The 23,388-nt window shown below is 37.1% G+C and overlaps 4 protein-coding genes across 10 annotated transcripts; 1 reads left to right on the top strand and 3 right to left on the bottom strand.

Annotated features, from left to right (window-relative positions):
- Nucleotides 1-1,166: 1,166 nt before the first annotated feature.
- LOC113673372 (uncharacterized) lies at nt 1,167-8,605 on the bottom strand. 2 transcript variants are annotated; one of them, XM_089188751.1, is made up of 9 exons: nt 8,511-8,605; nt 7,873-8,108; nt 7,562-7,776; nt 6,907-7,009; nt 6,203-6,438; nt 5,860-5,996; nt 5,148-5,265; nt 2,435-2,517; nt 1,167-1,869 (listed from the first exon to the last, which is right to left on the bottom strand). In XM_089188751.1, the coding sequence occupies exons 1-9, from the start codon at nt 8,546-8,548 to the stop codon at nt 1,650-1,652; spliced, it is 1,386 nt and encodes a 461-aa protein (XP_089044877.1). In that variant the 5' UTR covers nt 8,549-8,605; the 3' UTR covers nt 1,167-1,649. The 2 variants fall into 2 exon arrangements, with proteins under 2 accessions (XP_089044877.1, XP_027045574.2); XM_027189773.2 differs by having other exon boundaries at nt 6,889-7,009.
- A 619-nt stretch (nt 8,606-9,224) lies between these two features.
- Nucleotides 9,225-13,654, top strand: LOC149036157 (uncharacterized). 5 transcript variants are annotated; one of them, XM_089188759.1, is made up of 6 exons: nt 9,225-9,392; nt 9,889-9,946; nt 10,035-10,245; nt 10,921-10,978; nt 11,787-11,975; nt 12,936-13,654. In XM_089188759.1, the coding sequence occupies exons 3-6, from the start codon at nt 10,036-10,038 to the stop codon at nt 13,076-13,078; spliced, it is 600 nt and encodes a 199-aa protein (XP_089044885.1). In that variant the 5' UTR covers nt 9,225-9,392; nt 9,889-9,946; nt 10,035; the 3' UTR covers nt 13,079-13,654. The 5 variants fall into 5 exon arrangements, with proteins under 5 accessions (XP_089044885.1, XP_089044883.1, XP_089044884.1 ...); XM_089188757.1 differs by lacking the exon at nt 9,225-9,392 and adding an exon at nt 9,449-9,660; XM_089188758.1 differs by lacking the exon at nt 9,225-9,392 and adding an exon at nt 9,480-9,519.
- Nucleotides 13,655-14,403: 749 nt separating this feature from the next.
- On the bottom strand, nt 14,404-16,189 carry LOC149036158 (uncharacterized). The gene is made up of 3 exons (XM_089188766.1): nt 15,805-16,189; nt 15,355-15,453; nt 14,404-14,572 (listed from the first exon to the last, which is right to left on the bottom strand). The coding sequence occupies exons 1-3, from the start codon at nt 16,063-16,065 to the stop codon at nt 14,444-14,446; spliced, it is 489 nt and encodes a 162-aa protein (XP_089044892.1). The 5' UTR covers nt 16,066-16,189; the 3' UTR covers nt 14,404-14,443.
- An 871-nt stretch (nt 16,190-17,060) lies between these two features.
- LOC149036159 (uncharacterized) lies at nt 17,061-22,848 on the bottom strand. Of its 2 annotated transcripts, none has more exons than XM_089188767.1 (3): nt 22,495-22,848; nt 21,882-21,983; nt 17,061-17,258 (listed from the first exon to the last, which is right to left on the bottom strand). In XM_089188767.1, exons 1-3 carry the CDS (start codon nt 22,609-22,611, stop codon nt 17,160-17,162), a joined length of 318 nt encoding a protein of 105 aa, XP_089044893.1. In that variant the 5' UTR covers nt 22,612-22,848; the 3' UTR covers nt 17,061-17,159. The 2 variants fall into 2 exon arrangements, with proteins under 2 accessions (XP_089044893.1, XP_089044894.1); XM_089188768.1 differs by having other exon boundaries at nt 21,908-21,983; nt 22,495-22,756.
- Between the last annotated feature and the right edge of the window lie 540 nt (nt 22,849-23,388).

Consider the following 23,388-nt stretch of genomic DNA (forward strand, 5'->3'; position numbering starts at 1 on the left):
AAGATGATTATCTTTATATCACTGGGCAGGTGTTTAAATTAGGCCAAATTTTGATGATAACGCAACAAAAAAAAAATTCAAAAGAACGATACCCTAAGAGAGTTTCCTAAAGAATCATCTTTAAATGGGCCATCGGCCAAATTATGGTGTGTCCCGCCAAGTTTTTCTTGCAGTTCAAAGATAGAGTATTCACTGATAAGTGGTTGGAACTCTTAATGCATCGGTTAGATTTCTTTCAAAACACTCTTCCACGTCCTTTTCGAAAGGTAGTAAAAAAAAATAGAAAATATCATTCCAACACGTTGAGATTGGTAAAATCAGAAACTACTCTCTCACGCCTGAAAAAGCTTTAAATGACATAATTGCAGTTTTTTTTAGCATGTTTGTGTTTTCCTCTAAACAGAAATGCTTTAGGAAATGCCAAGACGGACTGGAATGTCAACGGAGTTTCGGAATTGGTAGTTTTGCTGTCTACAAATGCGCTCAACCAACGGAAGCAGGTTCTAGCGATGTTGATATGTGAATTGCTAGCACAGGATTTGTGAATTTTTAACTAAGAAATGACTTGTTAAATCTTAAATCAGTCATAGAGAAAATGGATCGTGTATCTTCTCTTCGTCGAACTCGTCACACATCTAGTGCACCGCGGAAAATTCAAGTAAATGAGCATTATTCCAGTTGTGGTGTTCCTCCTCGACACCAGTCTCCAGGGGCTCAGTAATTTGTGACGGGTGATTCATGTTGGTGTATCGTATACCCGGATATTGTGTAGTACATATAACTAAGAGTCGCCCATCTTAGGCTTTAACCCTGTAATTTTTATCCAGAAACGTGTGTTATGTCAATAATAACCTTGGAATGGGGTGTAAGGCAAATATCGTAATTGTCGAAGAAAATTAGGCCTCCTCTGCAACACATAAACGATCATCGCAGGTGCTTGGCTATAAACGCTCCGGGTGTACCACTGAGTTTTGCTCTAACGTCATTAATATGAAGAGCTTTTAAAAAAAATGGGACACTTCAAAAGTTACCGGAACGCGGTGATATGCAGGTTCTGGCACCGTAGCCGGTACATTTTGTTTCTCTAGCAGATAGCTTTATTAAAGAATTTTCAAAACTTTTGAAGCCTCCATCTTGAGATCTTGAGTGAAAGCAGAACAGTCTCGTTTGAGTTGCTTTTGTTACTTTATTTTGTTGTTGTTATTTTTGTTTTTTTGCAGTAGAATTTTAGTTGCTAAGATAGCTTTCAGCAATTTTAGTACCGTCTTTCACTCACATAATGAAAATGTCACTACAACTTGATATCTAAGCGAAGCGCAAAAGAGAGATATCAACCAAACGGGGAATCAGCTGAGAAGACACAAACAAAAGGAAGTGAACAAACAGCCTTAAAGTATGTCCTTCTCCAGAATATCTAACATTAGTGCATACCACACAAGTGAATAGTGCTTTTCGCGGGTGCTGATTGGCTAATTCGGAAGCGGAAAGCAACTACTATTCACCTCCACTTCGGTGAATAATTGTTAACCGTATTCATTTACAATACGTTGATTTTTCGGAGATTTCATTCTTAATGGACTCTCTACTAGACAAGTCATTTAGTTTGGCAATGGTTAACTAGATGAGGAGCACGAAGAGTTTATTTACAATCAAGCCGACATGGTGTTCATTTCAATTACATTGTTACTAAGAGGGGGCCCAACTATTTTCTTATACAGCGTATAAAAATTCAGGCATACTGCGCTTTTAAATCTGGAAATCAGTCCTTCACTGGAAGCAGTGTCATCGCCTGTTTCGGATTGTTCTATATTTGCCTCAGGTTCTTCTTCATTTTTCATGAAGGCCCCACGACACATGGGGCATGTGTAACTGAAATCGAGAAGCATGTCACGTCAGTCATCCAACCGTTTTGCTCTATATCTTGGGTCAAGAGAGCTCGCAAAAATCAGAGCGCGTAATGATTAACAGATCGTCTGAGTTATCACAGTCATTCAACTACGCGTTTTTCATGCAGATCAGTAATCAATAAACTCAGAAAATGAGAAAACAATAGTTATTTAACTCAGATTTTTTGTAGTTTTTCCCAACAAAATCTTATGCATAATATATCGAGCGTTATAGCTTTCTTGTTTATGATGGATTTGTCTGCCACAAGGTTGCTATATAGAAATCCTATATACCACTTTTCTTTCTTCTGCGAAATAAAATGCTGATGATTAGGATGTATTGTAGCGGTATCAATACAATAAATTCGCAAGTATCGGTCGAGATAGTAAGATGGAACTTATTATACAGACCCAAGTGTGTTTCGATACTATTCATTATAAACGCAATTGACTTAACAGGCAGCTGTTTTCTTAAAGTAATCAGGTTTACTAACATCATGATGCCGGTAGATTGTTTCGCCCTGGGAAAAAACCCGATCTTTTCCTACCTTCCTGAGAGAATAAGCTTTACACCACAATCCTCATGTATCATATGAAGACAAGGAAGAATGACTGCTCCTGAAAAAACTTCCTGGGAGGAACAAAACAAAACTCGAGTTAAAATTAAAAAATATCCACAACGGAGTGGGCAAATATTCTTGTTAGATTTAGTTAGACGATTTGCAAACTGAATCTAATCTAAATATATCTATATTCATTTAACGAATAAATTCTAAGTTACTGTGCGTTTGTTCATCGATGATAATACTACTACTACTAATAATAATAATAATAATAATACTTTGATTATTCGCTATTTACATAGAAAAGATTAGTAGCGCTTAACAATGATTCACCTATGAAACTATTCCATGTAAAATGTAGATGAGATTTAAAATAAAACAAATCAGATTAAATAATATACTCATAAAAACTTAATAAATAAAATTTCTGGTCTAAAACGGTTAAAGAAAAACCTGACCAAAAAGTTAGATCTTAAGATTGCGTTTAAAAATTGTCGATAATGGGATAGCACGCAATTCAGCGAGCAAACTATTCCACAAAGATGGCGCAACGGCATAGAGGGATCTAGCATCAACCGTAGAAAACATTTTCTCTTTAGGCGGCTGCAGTAACAAGGTGCCATTGGATCTAGGATTGTGAGGGGACTTCGGCCTAAGACTAATTAAATCACTAATATACAGTGGTGCTAATCCATGAATTGCGTTAAAAGCTAAGACTTATATCTTAAAATGAAGACGCGCGCGTACTAGCAGCCAATGAAGATCCTAAAGTGCTGGCGTAACATGGGAATGCTTGCCGACGTTCATAGCAAGTCTCGCTATTGCATTCTGAATATGTTGTAATTTTAAGATCTGTGATTTAGGTAAACCATACAAGAGACTGTTACAATAGTCTAAGCGACTGGTATTTAAATCCATGAATAAGTGTTAATAAAGAATCATGAGAGAAATACTTCTTAATACACCTAATGTCATGTTAATGATAAAAGGCTGCATTACAAAATTTAGTAACATGCGTTGGCACATTTAAATGACTGTCAAACCACACGCCGAGATTTCTAGTACACAATGTCATGTTCACCAACAGTAATGCTACTCGTAGTATTAATCTTAGTCAGTTGCGTTCTCTTTCCTATCAATAAAAACTCCGTTTTACCGTCATTAATCATTAATCCCTACTTTATCATTCAATTTCTTAAATCGTTAATGCATCTATTCATGGCGCTGATAGCTTCATTCCGACTGGCATTATTATCAGGTTTAAAACTAAGGCTTAGTTGTGTATTAGTATAGGTAATCACATGATTTCGAGTGCAATTTGGAATAAATAAGCACGAGTAAATTTTTTCAAAGACTAACAAAATTGCACGAACCCGTAGGGCGAGTGCAATTTGTGGTCTTTGAAAAAATTAACAAGTGCTTGTTTGTTCCAAATTGCACGAGAAAAATCATGTGATTACCTGTTAATAATATACATGGAAAAATACGAGATGGTGTATCATAATTAAACATAAGCAAAGCGCGCATCAAGTGCAAAAAATTATTTATCTGTGAGTTTCTTTGATTATTGACCAATCAGAATGTCTGATTTGTTTCTTTCTTTGCACTGAATTAACCCTCTTCTGCACTCAATTAACTCTCTTCTGCACTGAATTACCTGAAAACTGCATTTATCTTGACCAATCAGAAATGAGTAATTTTTCCATGTATATTATTATCAGCGAAACAATGCATAGATGAAAGATGTGGCTCAAAAATTTTAAAAAGATTCGATGTATAGATAACAAATAATAAAGGTCCTAAACATGAGCCTTGCGGAACACCACAGTCAAGACCACATTGGTGTGACATGATTGTACTGACTTCTTCCACATAGGTAGGACTTAAACCAATCAAGAGCCTCTCCTCAGATACTCATATTAGCATAAAGTCCTTGCAGTGGTACATTGTGATTAACAGTGTCAAAGGCTGCACTTAAGTCGAGTAATACCAGTAATGTAATATGTTGTGAGTTCATTGCAAGCTAACAGCATATCAGTTTCTGTGCTATGGTCTTTTCTGAAAGCAGATTGGAACACGGGGTGGGTACCATTTACTACAATATGTTCATGTACCATGATTGAAGATAGCTCTTTTGGTTAGTTTAGAAACATACTGTAGATTGATGACAGGTTTATAATTCTTAAGAGCCAGATCCAACCCGAGTATTTTTAACAGTGGTTTTCCAATTATCTGCAAACATGCCTGACTTTAGGGACAAGTTTATAATTTTCGTGAGAACAGGAAGAAGAACTTCAATACTTACAAACACCAAGAAAGTTGGCATTGAGTCAAGATAGATCACAGATGATGTCAAAATGTGGTAAAAACATTTGTTCTATTATTAAAAAGACCCACAGTAAAAAGTTGTTGGTGGTGATGTCATTTATGCGTCTGTACTCCAATACACCATACAAGTAAGAAGCAATCAAAATGGTCATTCAGATCATTAGTTGAGGATATGAATTCATGATAGTTTTTATGAAATGATAGCCCCTCTGAATGCAATAGACTTTCAATTACCTGAATTTTGTTTAAGGTTATCCTTGGAGTCAAAGTGGAAATTTAAGAAAAATTTATCCAAACGATCAATCAATCACTTAAACAATATTCCAAGTTTTCGCAAATAAGCGATTGTATTAAAAGAAATGTCACCTACCTCCAAGCATATTGCACAAGGATCGTGACCTCTATTGTCAAAACACTTATGATCCTTCAGAGACAGTGGCATACAAACATTACACGTGTTGCAATGGAAGTTTTCTTCCTTGTTTAACCTTCAAAGATTGGAAACAGAGATAGTGACTAATTCAAGGGATGCATCGTCCTCTAACAATAAGTTAAATGGCTAGACGTCATTAAACATGGAAAAATATTATGCTAGCAATGGAAGAGGAGTAAAAGGAAGATAAGACGAAAGATGACGTGACAACATCTGCGAAGATGATGATGATAATGAAGGTGATAATGATAAAGGGTGTTAGCAATGGTTGTAACGATGATGACGATGTTGGTGAAAACTAATCTGGTGAAGATAGTTGGAAAAGAAAGAGGAGAGGAAGGAAGGAGTGAAGAAGACCTAACGAGGACCAACAAGAAGGACTGGTGCCAAAAGCAACAATAGCAACAACGACAAAAAGACTCACAAAAAAAAAGATAAAAAAGGCAAGTAAAAGGAAGATCAGGACAAAAGAGGAAAGCAAGTGATTCAACATAAAAAGGAGACAGAGAAGGGATGAAGACAACATAGAAGACAGGAAGAGGGGTACAATAATGTTACGATGGTGGTGGATATTTCGATACGTATCCGTACAGACGAAAATCTGATTGATGGAAATATATATCAAAGAGAATTGGGTAAACTTAATTACCTGCATACCCCGCACGGACCACAGTGGTAAGGGTCTAGTTTAACACTTCCACTACTTTCGATCAAAAGTTTACATTCTGGACAGAAGTAACTGGAAAATGTTTTCCCGCACGACCCATTTTCACACTTCTGACAAAACTGTAAGAAAAATTGTGTTGGTATCAATACCTTAGATAAAGCAAACAACCAGAACAAATAATTTTACAGTGTCAAAGTGAAAATCTAGTAAAGTTGATGGCCTGATAATAGGATTACAATTTCACTTTATATATCTCAAAAATTTTTCACAAAAATAAAAAAGGGCCGTAACAAGAGGGGATAAATTGCTTGATTACAGAGATCACCTTTGACTGTATGTGGTCACATGCTATACACTTTAGGCGACCTCCGTCTCGTGATGTAACTAGCACATGCTCCTTTATAGTGACCGATGAGAGTTGTAAATTATCTTCATCATTTCCTTGCATCATACTTTTTCTGACGCGCATCTCTTCATTATTCTTCAATTGATTTGATGATCCATTGGTAGTATTTAGATTTTCTTCCTCTATGTCACCAGTCGATGCTTCATCTTTTAAACCTAAGTATTTTATTATATGATTGTCTTAAGATATCAAATATACAATAACAGAGCAGTCTGTACTGTGCAAGAAATCATGACTTCTAGAGTACACGGTGAACTGATAAAAACAAATGTATCACTGACTCCATTATCAGTTTCTTGTTTTGTTTTGTCTGTTTTGCCTTGTTATTTATAATTTTTTGTGGCTTTTTTGTTTGTTCATTTGTTTTGTGAGTTGAAAGTACACTTAATCTGAAGATTCAGAGTACATCTCAACAGTTCTGTTGTAATAGATATACCTAATGTGGATATACTTATAATATTCAATTCCCAAAGTTAGAAATTTTTCACCTATCTGAGGTCAGATTTTTTCCCAATAATATATCAAAATGTGCTCTAAGTTTATTTGAAAACAGGAGTCACGAGGGAATGAAAGGAGTCAACCTCTATTTAAGGTTATTTATAAACCTTCGTGTTCTCTGGCACCTTCTGCTGCTTGGCCAGAAGATATCGCACTGGAAATGCTTGTTTCTCCATTGAGTTGTGACAAGTTTTCCTCTATGTTAAACGAAGTTCCCTCTGCATTACCCTTCATGTTATGTAAGAAATAAGAACATTATTATACTTAGAGCATTACCAGTAAACTAATTTAACAACCGTGCTGACCAAGTGTTGATTAGTCAAACTCATTCCTAGTGGTGGAACATTTTGATTTCTTAAGCTTGGATGTGCAGCCTAGGATATCTGAAGGTAAAGAGATTATAGCCATTTATTTTCGGGGAGGGGGCCGGGGGACATTAAGAGGTGGGGAGGAGAGAAAGAACACCATAAAAATTTGAGAATTTTTGAAACGATTAACCATGAAAATAAACTTTACCATTAACACCGGTGAAATAAGCAAGATACATTCACATTCTTGCTCATATGTAAAAAATGCCACTCCAGTTCAGATTTAGTCCCTAGCCATAAAGAATCGGGGAGACGCTCTTCAACATCAATCTTGAGCATGTATTGTGTTCATCTATTCATAATTTCAGAAGTATATAACCAAGTGTTAAGTTATACGCGTCCAATTATGCAGATAGGTTGTTCCAAGTAACTTAATAGCTCCTTTAAAGGGCATTCAATTATTGAAATTTACCTTTTCTTTTACTCCCCAAGGAATAGTGTTTTGTTGAGTTTGTTTGTTTTCTCTGCCCACTGAATATTCTACCATTCCTGACGAAACCCTGTCGTTCCTATTTTGCAAGGATTCGTAGTCGGTGGCTATTTCGGGGTTTTCGCCATTGGGTGCATCTGAAGTTTTAGCTCTTAACTCCATTTTGGCGTCATCAAATGAAACACTACATGGGGTAGCTATAGTCGACAAACGATGTGAGATATTAAATAGGTTGTCCGAAAAAAAACGAATAAGGTTTAAAACTGTTATACAGTCTTTACGTAAACTTATACCTTCGAGCTCATGGCTAATTCCAGTGGCATTGGAACTGCCCTCTCCCAAATCGTCTCCTTCGTCTTCTATATCACTCTCCCCGAAATTATATTTTGAATTATCCACTATTGATTTGTCATTCTCTTGCCTTTTCAAGGCGTCATTGTGGCATTTGTGGCAAGGATACCACTCACTGCAGCATGCGAAGTGAATCAGACAAGTGTTCCGCTGGAAATGTGGGCAATTGAAGGACTCCCTAAGAAAATATGGGAATGAACAAAGTTAATATTAGGGAATATTTCCTGAGAAATAAATGAGCACTGAGAAAATATTCTTTGCGGAGTCTCGCCGCTATCTGAAACTTTGACAAGTCGAATTTGGTCGCTTCAAGAGAACTTGTGCTCACGTACTCTTGATTGCCTCTAACAAATGATGTTTATGCTCAGAAACATACATTTAACCTTAGAATGTATTGCTAAAAAACTGAACTGAAATTTTTTCATAAAAACGTGCTGTTTGAAATGTATTTGCTGAATGACTAAACTGAAAATTTTTTCATTGAGACGTGCTGTTTGAAATTACAGCAATTTGAATTATCATCGTAAATGAAATTTCAACGGAATGTTTTAGAGTGTTTGTCAAAGAAAACGTAGACTACCTGATGCGAGACTCAGGCTCTCCGTGTGTTTTCATCATCCAGCTCTTTCCTTCTCGTTTCCTACGACGGATTTGTGGAACAGACAAAGAGAAAGTGAGGCGATGGACTTCGAACGATGGTCATTTACAATCAATTAAACTCGGGACTTTCCAGGAACAAAGGGACTTTCCCGGAACAAGCGACTTTCCCGAAAGGGAATTTTCCCAATCGCCAACTTCCTGTTTTGTAGACTACGGAACTGGGCTCATTAATTACTTCTGCCGTGATTCTGTGTAAGACATAGATGACTCTCAAGCACATTTCGTTTTGTTTTCACATTTGTTTCTGGTTTGATCTTTTTTGTCTTCCCAAAACAAGAAACGTTGAGAACGCCTTCCTACATGAAAGGGGAAAATCCCTGGTTGTGTTGTTTACGGAAGTGAGACATTGATTCGATCTTGTTTTTTAGCCAACTCAATATTATTCAAATTTATTCCAGGCTCTCAGTGTGTTTTAAATATCCAGCTCTTTCCTCTTCGTTTCTTACGACGGATTTGTGGACCACTTTAACAGACAAAGAGAAGGTGAGGCGATGGCCTTTGAACAACGGTCATTTGCAATCAAGTAAACTCGGGACTTTCCCGGAACAAAGGGACTTTCCCGAAAGGGAATTTCCCCATTTGCCAACTTCCTGTTTTGTAGACTACGGAACTGGGCTCATGAATTACTTCTGCCGTGATTCTGTGTAAGACACAGATGACTCCCAAGCATACTTCGTTTTGTTTTCTTTTAAAGACACACATTTATTTCTGGTTTGATCTTTTTCGTCTTCCCAAAACGAGAAATGCTGAGAACGCCTTCTTACATGAAAGGGGAAAATCCCTGGTTCTGTTGTTTACAGAAGTAAGTCATTGATTCGATATGGTTTTTAGCCAAATTAAGATTATCCAAATTTATTTATAATCCATTGTATTTCCTCTTGAACATGAACAGACGTATTTCTCAAGAACTGATGAACTTGGCTTTAAAGGTGAAAGAAAAAACGGGAATTTCCCCTACGGTGAAAAATGGCTTTTAGAGAAAATGCTTCAATGAGCAACTTTGGAAACAAGTAAATTCCGGCAGAGGTTAAGTCAAATTTTGAACGACTTTGGAAGCTGAAGGTAGCCAGGTAACTCGAATGTGGAAAAAATCTCGAAAGTCAACAATTTTCGTCGTAGCGACCTTGGAATTTGGTTGTCAGCATATTGTCATCAATTCGTGCTGAATTCGAAGGGGAAAATCCCTTCAAGTTATCACCCAATCACGAAACTCGAATACGTGAGGGACCATGGGAAAGTCCCACGCCAACTCCCCCGATGTTAAGTCAGAAACGACATTTAAGGCTATTATTTTGTAGGCACTGTTGGTGGACTTGTCTAGAGTGTCGTTTGCTCGTTCACTTGAGCGCAAAAGAGGTATTTACACCGAGCAAATTTACGAAATCATAATTTTTTGGTTTAGGTGGTTTGATTGTTTGTATACTGGCTGTCTTTTTTTTTTCAGAATGGGCAATAATTTCAGCGTGGACAGTTTCAAAAATGCCTTCACCGGCTTAATCAATTGGCTCGGGGAAATTCTCACGAAAGTAAAAGACGCTATTGTCAACTTTACACGCACTATTTTCCAGACGATACAGGATGCAGTATTGTATGCCTTTGAAACCCAAGAGTTGAGGCAGAAGAGAGCGGAAGCCGCCTCTACTGTTAATTGTCAGGTACGTACTCTTCTATGAGTTCATTTTTGAACGAAATTGCTCGTGGAAAAGTTTATTTCTCTTCCCTGGTATTTTCATGTGCTTGCCGCCCATACTTTCTGTGGCTACTGGCTCCTCTAGGAGGCAAAGTAGATGAGTGAGCGATTGAATGAGTGAGTGAGTGTAACAATAGATGTTTCCCGATGCTACTTATTGTTTGTTTCGGAGTATCTTAGTAGTTCGACATTCGCACTCGATACACAGTTAAGTTCTCTCCTTTTGTGATTTCTGGTTTTTAACCAGGAACACATTATGTTTTCAGTTCTTGCCGTGAAACTATGATATACGGCAAAAGTCGATAAATATCTCACAATCACTTGAGGATTGCGCGCGATCAGAAACAAAAGTTCTCCATGTAAAAATAGTTTTAATAGGTGTGATTGGCGCATCATGAAACTGAAAGGAAAAATAATTCTTCGAAGAGAGAGCATTTTACCTTTTGAATCAGCAAATTATTTAGATCCGAAGATGTAATCTTTTCAGTTCCTACCATGACACTACAAAAGATAATAGACATCTCAAAATAATTCCAGGTTTTCAGCTACCCCTTGTAAGCTGCCATTATATTACTACTGTTGTCATTATTATAATTGTTGATATTATTATTTGTTACCATTTAATTCAATCCAATAACAGGCAGCTGAAGAGTACTATGAAGAGAACCAATTACAAGCTACCGCTGTGAAAAAAGAAGGTAAGTAACTACGGTGCACTTCAATGCAAAACATTACACTACATTACGCCACACTACACTACACTACACCAAAATACATTTCATTGCACTTTTTATTGCAAACATTACACTACATTACGCCATAAAACACAACACCGCATCACAACACTACACCACAGCACACAACACCACAGCACACAACACAACACCACATCACACTACACCACATCACACCACACCACATCACACTACACCACACAACAGCACACTAAACCACACCACACCGCACCACACCACACCACACTGCACCACAGCACATCACAGTATATTGCATTACAGTACACCATTACAATAAAGTAAACTATTTAAGCGCAAAACTACACCATACTACATTTCAGATGATTCTGACCACATTACTCCCACTTAAAGGCTTCAAATGTACTCATGATAGGGGTTAGGTTGAAACATTTTTCTTATAGATTAATGGGGATCATTGGATCTTGGGAGTCTATTGGGCGAGCACACAAACCCAGTTGCCCGCGATTTGTTTCTTTTCCTATTATTTTCCTCAACTTCCATTTTCTTATTTTAATTTATCTGATACAGCCATAATATGCGACAAACTGGTTAGGTGAAGGTCCGTTTCACTTTAAAAAAGGTGAATCCCTTTGAAAACCTCTTTGTTGGTAACTTCAGTTGAGCATCAGCAGTGAACGTAATCTGAGAGCAAAGTTAAACCTCATTCGTTCTAATATCCTTACAGTCATGACATGAAGAAAATTGAGGATAATTAACAAATTCATCACATCTGTTCTTTGGTGTTTGGAAGGTAACAAAGTGAGTAATGAAACTGATCAACTCTCAAATGATTCTGAGCTTTTGACTGAGGAGGAGGAAGAGGAAGAGGAAAAGAATCTCGATTTATTGTATGAAGCTGGTAAGGGTATCCAGGAGTACGTAGAGGATGTCAGGAAAATCAAGGCAGAAAACAAGAAGAACAAAGATCATAAAAAGACAGGTAATGAGCTTTGAGTCGAAGTCTTTCAGAATTATTTATCATGTCAAAAAACCTACTACTTCATAACAACTGCACGTCAATGAGACATGGTAGCTTTGTTCACGTATAGCTATTGTCGCTGGAATGTATTTGGACCAGTCTTGTACAATCTTGAGCCTATTGGTAGCACGCTTCACTCCCGATCAAGAGGTTGGGTTCATGTTTTCACTGAGTTGTGCTCAAGATTAGATATTAATTCACAGTGCCTCTCTCCTACAAGCGCCAATAATATCATTGGGTCTCTGTAAACTGTCTGGAAACTAGAACTGGAGGGGTAAAATCCGTTCGTTTCTTATTCGCTTCCATCGGGGTAAGCTCTGGCATTATTGGTCCGCTAGATGCTATAAGCTTACCTTACTGGGTTGCCGGGTGCTTACGTCGGGTCCGTCATTTTAATATCGTAAATTTCAGGGAAATTTTCCCCTGGGCTAGCATTTTCAGTTTTCAAAAAAGGACATCGTCTAGGCGCATATGTTCAGAGCCAGTCAAAAGGGCTTGAACGCAGAGGGGGTTTAATATTCAAGGGAAATTTGTAAAAACTGTCAGGCCTGTAATTAGAAAGAAATGAGAGTCAAAAGTTTTTTATTTAATAGTGAAAATAATAGGGTGTTATTTCAGACAGGACGACAAAGGTTAAGACAACAATAGTTTCGTTATACCACGAAGGAACAACCTTAGCTCATGTCTGAACTTGCCTTCACAATTTCTCATATGGCATGGTTTGGTTTTGTATAATTAATTGTATAATTGAAACTTTGCGAATTACTTTGGGAGTCTCATGCATAATCACAGAATAAATAAAGAGGGTCAAAAATTTTATCAAAGGTTAAGTGGAAGCGACATAAACGTTCCCGCTTCATGCGTCATTTTAGTTGTGTTCGTTGTTTGTTATAGAAATTTATTTTTTCCTTTCATTTTCAGCACTCGATCTGAAAGAGTTGAACAACAAGCCCTATGTGAAGAATCTGCACCATGCTGTTAACAATTACCGCAGAAACCCTCCAAAGAATTTACGAGGTTCTTTTGATGCCCTTCCGGTTATCTCACCGTGTTGTAGTTACTAAAATGGTTTGCTGTCACTATCATTACAAGCCACAAACCTTCTTTCATTGATTATTGCTAATAACATAGAAAAAAATCCCTATTATTGCACGACTAGTTGTGATCATTTTTCCTTCTTAGAAACGTATCACAGAAACATAAGGCTTCCTTGTAAAACTCTAATTTTAGCTTAAAGCGAGAAAAACGGGCTCGGTGATAACGTCATTTGTCAAAGAACACCTTTCATTATTTTTTTCCCAGAAACCTCGCATAATGGTGAATTTTGCTTGCTTGGCTCATTCCAATTTAACAACACACAAACTAGAATCACTGCAACTTGTTATATCGAAAAGTAGGATTTGCACTAAACAGACAATTACGTTCTTTTAATGATCAGAGTTATGTCTCATAATCAACGGATGTTAGTTTGCAGCTCGTATCTTATCGTAATCAGCTAAACTGGTATAAAGTTAGGGTATAATGGGCATTTTAATTGTTGTTTGTTATTACACATCAAGGAGTTTTCTAAAAATAAAATGTATGCAGACTGATTGTTGAATTGATTAGAAACTGAATCATTAAAGAGGTAGTATGATTGACACTGTTTCTGATTTTCTGATTCGAGTCCCTTATGGCACATGTATACGTTTAACTACTGCTCAAGCTTAATACCATCGGACCAAAAAGCAAATATTCCATTTCCCTACATGCAAAGCGGGTCAAAACCAAAGTGTGGTGAGGGCATGGAACTGAGTGGATTGGTTCTCATGGAGTAATTTGAATGGCGCAAAAGGTTAGTCGATAGCCAACGCGACGTTTTCATGAGAATTATTGTTTCAATTATTTGAACCCTTGAGAATTGTATTACTTTATTCCCTATTTTGCTCTAGGGACCAACCCAGTATTTTCAACATACAGTTATTAATAGTCATCGATTTAGCGATGAAAGGTCAGTTTGTAAGGCCTTCCCCATGTATTCCTCCAAATTCTTGAACCCATCCCTGAAGCTACCGTCCCATGATGCTCTTTGATGTTTCAGTTTCTCGATAAATTTAAAACATAGACAATGTCATCCTGGAGCCGAAATTTGAAATCCGATTTCGACCTCCCTCTGACTCTTCCCTTTGGAATAAACACCTTTAGCGCAGCTAATTCGAGTGCAAAAAGGTAAACATTGATAGGGTTATTTTAGTGCCCGCTAGATTTGTCTGCACAGTAACTGACGCGCCAAAAATCTATTTTTGATGATTCTTTGTCTAATAGATTGGATTATGAAAAATCCCTCTTCCCTTGCTAAGCAGTCTATAGTACCATTGAAGAGTGTAAAAAAAAAGTTCTCGCGACAATGTTTCTTGGATCCCGTTTATTTCAAACTAAGAACCATCCTCTCACTGTAAGTCACCGGAGCCTGGCTCCTCAGTTGGCGCCGGTTTGCAGCGATGGTAAATGGGAAGTGATCCGATGGAAAAAACTGGCTGACATGTCAAACCGGATTTGCAACCACACTTGTGGAGTCCCTACAAAATGTTTAACAACAGATAAGAATGCCCTAAAGCAAAAAAAAGTTGATCATTAATCAGGCTACGCTTTCATAATCGTCTGTGTGTCTGCAGAATTTAAGCGGCGATGGGTCGTGCTATTTTATCTGGTCTCCAAAACTCAGTACAGCAAGCAGATGCTGAGAAGCTTTGGGTAAATCACTTTTAAAAAACATCTCAATCCGGGTTAAAGTTAGGTTTGTTTAAAGGGTGAATTGCGCCGCACGTTTTATGACTTGTGCGTTCTACGAACAACTAGGCCTCTCTCTAATTTTCCTTGTCCTTGATAATAATGGTATGAATTTATTGCTTTTCCCGCCCTTAATTTGAAGTATTGGACCCTTACTACAACCACTAGCTTGAATCACACGTAGCTCGAAATGATTCACGCGAACATTTGTGAACACTGATACTGTAAAAAAAGGAAAAACTTTGCACTACGTTGAAGGTAAATTCATTTTTCTGATCCGGCAGTTTATTAAAATTTAGAAAGAAATGGGGGAAGAAGAATTGTCTTTGAGAGGTGAAGTGGCGAAGAGGAGGATTTCATTAAAAATCTAAAATATATCAACTGTCTTCAAATTATATTGTATTGATTAAACTGATAAGCGAACGAGGAATGCAAACTGAGATTACTGTGGATGATGAATTCAAATCCTACAAAATGAGTATGTTTTTTTTCCTCGTTTGGGATTTATCTTTACGCACACAAAAAACTCACAAAACTCTCTTCACTTATAGATATTGAATAAATCACTTACACTAAAGTTACATGACTGGTTCAAGCCTCTCTTGTTGTGGCATGTTCCAATTACACTGCAGCAGCGTTCGACACCGCAATCCGTGTCCGCGTCGCATTTCTAAGAGGAGTTGAAAAAGAAGAACAAAAAAAGAGGAAAAACGGAAGTATGAAGATGTTTTTGTCATCAAAGAGTAAATTTATGAAAAATTTAAATTTTTGGTTCGTTTGAATTCAGACACTTTGCACTTTTGATTATTTTCGCATCAGATCGTAATGGCGCTTAATGCAATGGGTTTATCGGTTTCTCACCGCTCCCTGACAATCAAAGGAAAAAACCGTTAACGAGTGTATCAAGCTAGTTTTGGAGTGGTGATTTATTTTAACATGAAAACCCTAAATATCCTTTTGATCAGCAAAAGGAGTTTTTAAAGAAGAGACAATGATGTTTTTTAAAATAAAAACTTCTTACCCCGAATATAAACCGCTTTTCTCTTTCTTGCTCGTCCGGGATTTTATAGCTGGCAGTGAAAGCCACAAACAAAAGAAGTCCAGCCAAGACCTTCATTTTTCCTTTTTTTTCAAATGGTTCTTGATGCCAAAGATAACAAATGTACAACCGATTTATGCCTTTTTTTGTCGTTTCAACTCTCTTATAAATAGAAAGAAATGCTTGTTTACAAAGCTTGGTTTCGTTATCAGATTGCGTCACTTGAGAGACAAAAGAATTCATTTCTGTTGCAACAGCTACATGTTGGTACACAATACACAATTTAGCGCCATCTACAACAAACCTAAGATATATTTCTTTTAAACGAGTTTTATACAGAGCTGAACGTAAAAGTCATGAAAAAAAGGAACAATATAAGATATTTCTGACATTTTGTACGTTAAAAAATGTCAGTGCTGTTTTGCATTCAAGATAGATTCAATTCGAACACAAAGCATTGTCCATCTTCCCAAAATGTACCAGCATTTCAGCTGCGCTTCTGTGTCAATGTTGTCTCAAAAGACTAACTTGCCTATTGAAAAGAACGTTTATCTTGATCTGAATAGCTATGAAACGAGTACTAATTATAGGCATTCAATTTCTAGGAAAATCAAATATTGTTTGTTTTGATGATCAGTATTCTTGCTTTACCACACTGCTTTTGTTTCACTTTCTGAATTGGGACACTTCCTTCGAGGTTTGCTCAATAGAATCTTTTTGTTCGCAAGAAATGAATAACGCTAAGCTGAAAGATTTCACTGTTATCAGCTGTGCTTTATTTGAACAACTACAAGTTTCTTTTCATGGATTAAAAAATTGAGTTTTGCTTTAAGTGACAATGCCTGCCTTCGCCTTTTTTTTTTTTTTTAAGTCAAAAATTTTGTAATTTCTATTCATTCAGATGCAACCTGGCATTTCCTTTTTTTTTTAACTCAACTGTTCACCAACATTGTTGTACTTAGAAGTATTTGCCGCTGGTTAAGAATAAGTTTAAAAAAACCCGCAGGATAGAGTTCAGTGTTAAATCTTTTTCTGCACCTCTAAGATAAATTTGACAACAAAGGTTTCTTAAGAAAAAATAAATCGAAGAACAGACAAGGTAGATAACAACCCTCTACAACCCTTCCCCCCCCCCGCCACTGCTCTGCCCCGAATCATGGTGTCAGGGAAACAGTTAGAAACAGGTCATGTAATGGTATATAGCCTCTGTTTATATTGGAATACGATGAGTAACTCTCTTCCTTTCTGAAAAATTTTATTTCGCATCGGTGATAACATTTTTCAGTCCGCATATGAACAGCATCTGAATTCACGGCGTGCTTTATCAACGGATGTTTCTACTGAAGAAGTGGAAGACAGCGATAGTATTTTAAACTACCAAGACACTTTGCCACCTGACAGAACAGCCCGGATTTGCACCCACATCCGTGGTATTGCTATGATAAAACAAAGGGAATCATATTTAATTACGAAATCGAGATGAAATCACAGCTCAATCCCACATAATATGCGCATCTTACCAAACTTATGATGCACGTACGCGACCATTTACAATGTCGTTGTTTATCACTTTCAAACTAGCAATCAATATGGTCATTTTAGTCTGGGAATTTAAACATCGTGTTTAATTCATGGGTAACACAGAAAAGTGTCTCATGCCATCAAATCAATGAAGTGTGATTTGAAACGCCTGTCCTACACTGTACCATGTATTTTATTTTGGGCATTGTTACAAAGTCATATTAAAAATCCGAATGAAGACGTGACAGTCCTCTCTTCTTGAAGCATTAAATCCACTTCTACCGAAAAATGGAAACAGTATAAATTTGTCAAAAACTTCAAAAATGCGAGTGTTTAGTAATAAATTGAGAAAGAGGACTTAAGAGCGAATTTTTTTTATCACCGCGTGGGAGGTGGCACATGATCGGAAAAATCACTATCCTCATATTTCGCTCAGAGATACCTTAGGGTAAGTCTATAAACGTGGTATAATTTTTTTGTTCAGAGCTGTTTTTATTTTCTAGAAAATCACCAAACACTGCATCGAGCCCCAACCGCCATAAAATGACCGAAATGAAGTCGACTAGTAGGGCAACAAAACCTTTATTCCTCAAAAGCGCAAAAGAAAGCAAGTCTTTCTGGATTTTACCTATTTGTATACGAGGTATTAAAAAATGATTTGAATCTAATAACGGGCTTGTTGACATAACTATGAATTATTGGCGAATATTTGAAAATAGCCAAAATTTGATTGATTAAAAATTACATTTTGGAGCAGTTTTTCAATAAAAATTTTTCCTACCTGGTATAACTCGGAATCACTTGAGATGAGCATTTTTACAAAGTGGAAAGAATTTTCTTTCCATGGATATAAAAATTAATTTGGGGCTCTTAATTACTGCGAAGAAGTAGCTCGGTCTATTTCGTGCAAATCGCAATGCCGCCATGTAAACAACCGCAGATAATCCAATTAGGCTTTTTATTATCGAAGCCATAATTCCAACAAAATCTTATCGCTTTGACCTATACTAGATTGTAAACTGAATTTCTTAGGCTCACCTGGCGAAAAACACCTTTCTAAGGTTGGTTCCTTGCCTCAATCTTGTTATAAAGAGACTTGACAACAGCTTCGATAGTACAGCACTACAGGCGGTGTATACCAAATCACAGTGAAAACATCTAACGAAGGTTCCTGCCCGAAACGTCGCATTGCTGGACAGTTATAACCATATTTCAGCTTGGAACACTCACATTTTACAAGTCTTCCTTTCACAATAAGAATGGAAGTTTGTTTTTTATAGAACGAGCCAGAGCATCCTGACAGATGAAATGAATCATTGACGTTCGTTTTTTTGCGATGGTGTCACGCAATAACATGTCACTCCAAAGGAGGCTCGGTTACCAATACGCTCTTATTTTCTTTCCTTCTTATCCCCCATTTTTTATTTCCGGGAAAAAGGTTTAAATCCAGAATTAAAAATTACCGTTGTTTGCATTTTTTAAGCGCAATACCACTCATGCGTCACCCTAGACTGCTAAATGAATTAGGTATATGTTACTACAGCATAGAGGAAATTTCACTGCATTAATTTTCAACGACGTAAAAAAATGTGTTATCATATTTTGTAAATTGTGACGGCTTGCAGGGTAGACAGGTGCAGGAGTGGAAAAATTAAATTGGGAGTAGCTTTCTAAATAATAATAATGCGCTAAAAAAATAAATTAGATTAGGCACCGTTTCTAACCATATAATGAGCGTCGCGCCATAAATTTTCCAAAGCAAACTAAAATGGTGTTTTCGTTTGGCCGCCGATTTTTTTAAGAGGTGAGCGTACCAAATGGAAATCAATTGCTCCTTTCAAAGATTAGTTGGGAGATGCTGCTCCCAAGATAAGCGAAGTCGAGTTGCAGGAAAAGCTTCTCTTATAGTCCCTCTGCGCTTATGTGAGAAAAACATCTCAGCACACAAACAGGCTGTGGGCGTGAATGATGTTGAATCAGAAGTCGATCTCATTTTAGCACGGGCATCGATATTTACTTTGCCTTCCAATATTTCCGTTTCTCGATATCTCCGTTCATCGTAAGCAGCCTTACGTGAGCAAGATCGAAGCCCTTTGTTTTAGCTGTACCTGTCAGCAGTGACGAACTTCATGTAGCTTGAATATTGGTTTCATTGACCAGGAAAACACCTAAAGTATATGACACTGTATTCTTTTCCTTTCTTTCTTTCTTTCTTTTTTTTTTTGCCTTATAAAACCCATTCAGTTAGCTGGTATGGAGGAACTTCCTGATTTCTTGAATCTCCGAGGGTACGCCGCCTCTGTCTTGTCGAGAATTTGGGATCTCAAAGAATGGCCGATTAATTGATTAAGGGACGGGAAACAACTTTTTCCGAGTTGGAGTTAAGAAAACTGTCAAGTTTCTAGCGATGGCCATTATCATCGTAGCAATCAAGGTACAAAATCGAAAGGTTTAAATTGATGAGCACGCTATCGTAAGGAAAATTTTAAAAAAAACAACAACAACAACAAAAACAAAAAACAGAGATTGTGTAAGTCCAAAGCTTTAAAAAATGTAATTGTAATGACCTACAGTCAGGCGATATCAAATAACACGTAATGTCTCACTCGAAGATTTACGTTTTTAGTGAAGTTTAACGTTCAAAGTGCTTAGATAAAGCACGAAATTGTTAGTCTGTTGTTCTGTTTACATAGTCGGTAGAATTTTTCCAGTGTCATTAGAAAAGAACGCCTCACCGTGGAACCCGTCTGCCTGCCACTGAAGGTCATGGTAGACCATATCGATCCACTAGGGACACGTAGGTGATCTATATAATCACGGAACACTAGACAATTAACTTCCAGTTGTTTTAGTTAACTGGGAAGTTCGTCATTTGAGAGGTTACGCATGACGTTTGTTTTTCCCGCGAACGTCAAAAATTCAATTTCTGTCGTCTGTCTCTAGGCGTGTGTACACGGAATTAAGTAGGTTTGTGTTTGTCGTGAATGTGTTATTTTATTTTATTTTTTGTGCAGGATTTTTTTAAGAATTCCATAAATAGGTAACAAAATGAAAGGCAAGCTTGCGTTTGCCGTTTGCCGTTAAACGTCATGCTTAGAGTGCCTATTGATAAATAGAATCTTTGCAAGCGCGAAGTCGTGGAAATAAAGTCGATAACAACGCATGTATAGTCAGTACCAGGGGGTAACTAAATTTACGAAAACGTCAAATAGTAGTTTTTCAGAATAGCACTGATTCAAAACACTCAAAAGAGATCTACAGCGTTTTTTTAAGTGAATTCGCGCAGGTTTTTTTAAAACATAACACTGACTAAGAAATAAATATTAGTTGGCCCTGCACTCGGTACAGCGATGTCTGCAGACGAATGCCTGTCTGGGTGTCCTGTGCAAGTTTAGCGTGATTGCGTGATAAACATGAGTGATGACACACGACTTCGTTGGTGAACATCATTGTGCCATTTGGGGAGCCAAACGTTTCTTAACTGAAACTGTAAGCAATCAAAGCATCTTGGTTTATCGTGCTAAAAAGACTTTTGTATATACTGGAGTTGTATGGAGGCAGAAATAAGTCAAGAGTTGCGATGGTTTGCGATGATTTATGAACAGCTCCGAGCCGGACGTTGTAAACACTTTTCAAGTGAACATGGCGATTTGAAACAAAAATAATGGAAACATCACTCCTTAATCACTGGTTTCAGAAGGTAAGGGTAACATATTGAGTTTCTGATAAAGCACAGCTCAAAGCGGTAAGATTTTGCAGAAATTATGGCTTCGATAATAAAAGAATAATTGGATTATCTGCGGTTGTTTACACGGCGGCGTTGCGATTTGCACGAAATAGATCGGGCTATTTCTTCGCAGTAATTAAGAGCCCCAAATTAATTTTTATATCCTTGAAAAGAACATCGTTTCCAATTTTCAGTAATGCTCATCTCAAGTGATTCCGAGTTATACCGAGTAGGAAAAATTTTTATTGAAAAACTGCTCCAAAATGAAATTTTTAATCAATCAAATTTTGGCGATTTTCAAATATTCGCCAATAATTCATAGTTATGTCAATAATCCCGTTATTAGATTCAAATCATTTGTTAATACCTCGTATACAAATAGATAATATTCGGAAAGACTTGCTTTCTTTTGCGCTTTTGAAGAATAACGTTTTTGATGCCCTACTCGTCGGCTTCATTTCGGCCACTGTTATGGTGGTTGGGGCTCGATATAGTGTTTGGTGATTTTCTAGAAAATAAAAACAGTTCTGAACAAAAAAATTATACCACGTTTATAGACTTACCCTAAGGTATCTTTGAGCGAAGTATGAAGGTACGGCTTTTTCTAGGCATGTGCCACATTTTTTTGATTTCACGCGGTCTCCAGAAAAATTCTCTCTTAAACACCCAGTAACTGTAGCTAATAAAAATGTTTTCTCTGATTGAAAAACGTAATATCCAAATCTCCACGTGGTCAATCAGATTTCATTTAGCGAATCCTTTCTTTCCTCATATTAGCTCACATAATAAAAATTGATTCTCGCACTCATACCGAAAAGTTACAGGACTCTCCCAAACCTCTTTTGGGGGCACAAATACCAAGATATTTAATACAGCAACGCTCATTGCCACAATCTGCATCAGTGTCACAGATCTGAGGAAGGGAGAAACAGTAATTTAATAATTGCATTTCAAGTTTCTCTGAAGAACTCAACGTACACTTTATTTTGGCCTAAAAATGAGAATTTCTTAATCTAATTAATTTATCCAAATCTAGAATAAACAGTATGGTTATTCAACTGTGTGCTCTATTGCCCAAACTGGCTATACTTTTATAATTTAGAACTGAGGCAACGCTCTAATGTCTTCACAGTTGTGGTGTACTGTAAGGCATTGATTGCTGTAAGGCTCAAACCAGATAAGGACTAGGAACAAGGAGTTGTGCTGTGTCTGAAAGAACATCGTAATTGTGTTACATGAATTAAAATACTTCGTCCGAAGTTCTTGAAAACGTTTGGAAAAATTGATTAAAATCAGCTGACACCGCTTTCTGGAAAATTGATGTCGAATTAACATAATTTTATTTTTAGGTTATGTATCCAGAATAAGTTGAAAAAAGGTCTCAAGGGTAATAGAACTAGAGCTATAAAAGTAAACTAACTTACATCTATATCAGGTAGATTTAGACGTTTCTGTCTATCGTGTGCAGCTGAGTGTTGAATTTCCTCAGACGACGTTTTCAGAATAAATAAGCAAACTAAAACTGCTGCCAGCACCTTCATGTTTGTCCTTTTGGCGGATGAAAACTATCTTCCTGATGAATAATTTTGAAGCTGTTTTTCTACTTACTGACCATGTGGAAAATAACAAATTCGGGGGGCGTGGCCATCATTGGATTCCGAAAAACCGCTGCAAATTATTTGAACACATCAGTTTAATCTAATTGTAACGTAGACAGGTAAAGAATCGAAAGGAAAAGCGAAATCACCGGTTTTCAATGAGATGAGCCTTTTTTGTGTAAAACAAATTTTATTTGGCAGCTATACATATACATACACTTCTCTTTAGAAGAGAGTTACGGAGAACTCGCATTTTGAGAGCTTGGAGATCGTTTCAGGATTATGATCCAGGGACGTTGATAAACACCTTTACGGTTCTAAAGGTGGCAAAAAAATAAACTATGTCTTCCCAGGCTTAATATTATTCCCATCTTACTAGTTCGTTTACCAAATTCAAGGTCTACTATCTTTTGCACTCTTTTTCGATCACTGATCTTCAAGGACTTGAAAGGAAGCACTCCAACGATTGTTTTCGCTTCGTCGGCGTTTTTCCATTCCGAACAAAGGAAACATCTAATTACGTAGCCTTTCCGTAAAGACTTTGCCTCTGATTGGCAGTGGCTCAGAAAAGGGGATTTATACATGCATTGCAAATCCCAAATTTCATCGTATCAATTGATTAAAAACAGCAAAGAGAAACAAGTGAAAACGAGAACACTAAAAAAAAAGAAAAAAAAAAAACTCGGGCCATTGCCGGTCGAATCAAGGGACTGACTTCAA

This window comes from Pocillopora damicornis, chromosome 12 (assembly GCF_964200805.1).
Source record: "Pocillopora damicornis chromosome 12, jaPocDami1.2, whole genome shotgun sequence".
Lineage (NCBI taxonomy): Eukaryota > Metazoa > Cnidaria > Anthozoa > Scleractinia > Pocilloporidae > Pocillopora > Pocillopora damicornis.

What these genes read in the sequence shown, in the direction of transcription:
- LOC113673372 (XM_027189773.2), bottom strand. Translation starts at nt 8,548, where the DNA reads ATGATGAAAACACACGGAGAGCCTGAGTCTCGCATCAG. An exon ending in AGGTGCCAGAGAACACGAAG is followed by an intron (nt 6,439 to 6,888) that starts GTTTATAAATAA and finishes TAAAATACTTAG; the next exon opens with GTTTAAAAGATGAAGCATCG. An exon ending in GTGACCACATACAGTCAAAG is followed by an intron (nt 5,997 to 6,202) that starts GTGATCTCTGTA and finishes TTTTTCTTACAG; the next exon opens with TTTTGTCAGAAGTGTGAAAA.
- LOC149036157 (XM_089188759.1), top strand. Translation starts at nt 10,036, where the DNA reads ATGGGCAATAATTTCAGCGTGGACAGTTTCAAAAATGCCTTCACCGGC. An exon ending in CCTCTACTGTTAATTGTCAG is followed by an intron (nt 10,246 to 10,920) that starts GTACGTACTCTT and finishes ATCCAATAACAG; the next exon opens with GCAGCTGAAGAGTACTATGA. An exon ending in CAAAGATCATAAAAAGACAG is followed by an intron (nt 11,976 to 12,935) that starts GTAATGAGCTTT and finishes TTTCATTTTCAG; the next exon opens with CACTCGATCTGAAAGAGTTG.
- LOC149036158 (XM_089188766.1), bottom strand. Translation starts at nt 16,065, where the DNA reads ATGAATTCTTTTGTCTCTCAAGTGACGCAATCTGATAACGAAACCAAG. An exon ending in AAAAGCGGTTTATATTCGGG is followed by an intron (nt 15,454 to 15,804) that starts GTAAGAAGTTTT and finishes AACTCCTCTTAG; the next exon opens with AAATGCGACGCGGACACGGA. An exon ending in ACCAGTCATGTAACTTTAGT is followed by an intron (nt 14,573 to 15,354) that starts GTAAGTGATTTA and finishes AACATTTTGTAG; the next exon opens with GGACTCCACAAGTGTGGTTG.
- LOC149036159 (XM_089188767.1), bottom strand. Translation starts at nt 22,611, where the DNA reads ATGAAGGTGCTGGCAGCAGTTTTAGTTTGCTTATTTATTCTGAAAACG. An exon ending in TAAATCTACCTGATATAGAT is followed by an intron (nt 21,984 to 22,494) that starts GTAAGTTAGTTT and finishes TCCCTTCCTCAG; the next exon opens with ATCTGTGACACTGATGCAGA. An exon ending in GAGAGTCCTGTAACTTTTCG is followed by an intron (nt 17,259 to 21,881) that starts GTATGAGTGCGA and finishes GTTTTATCATAG; the next exon opens with CAATACCACGGATGTGGGTG.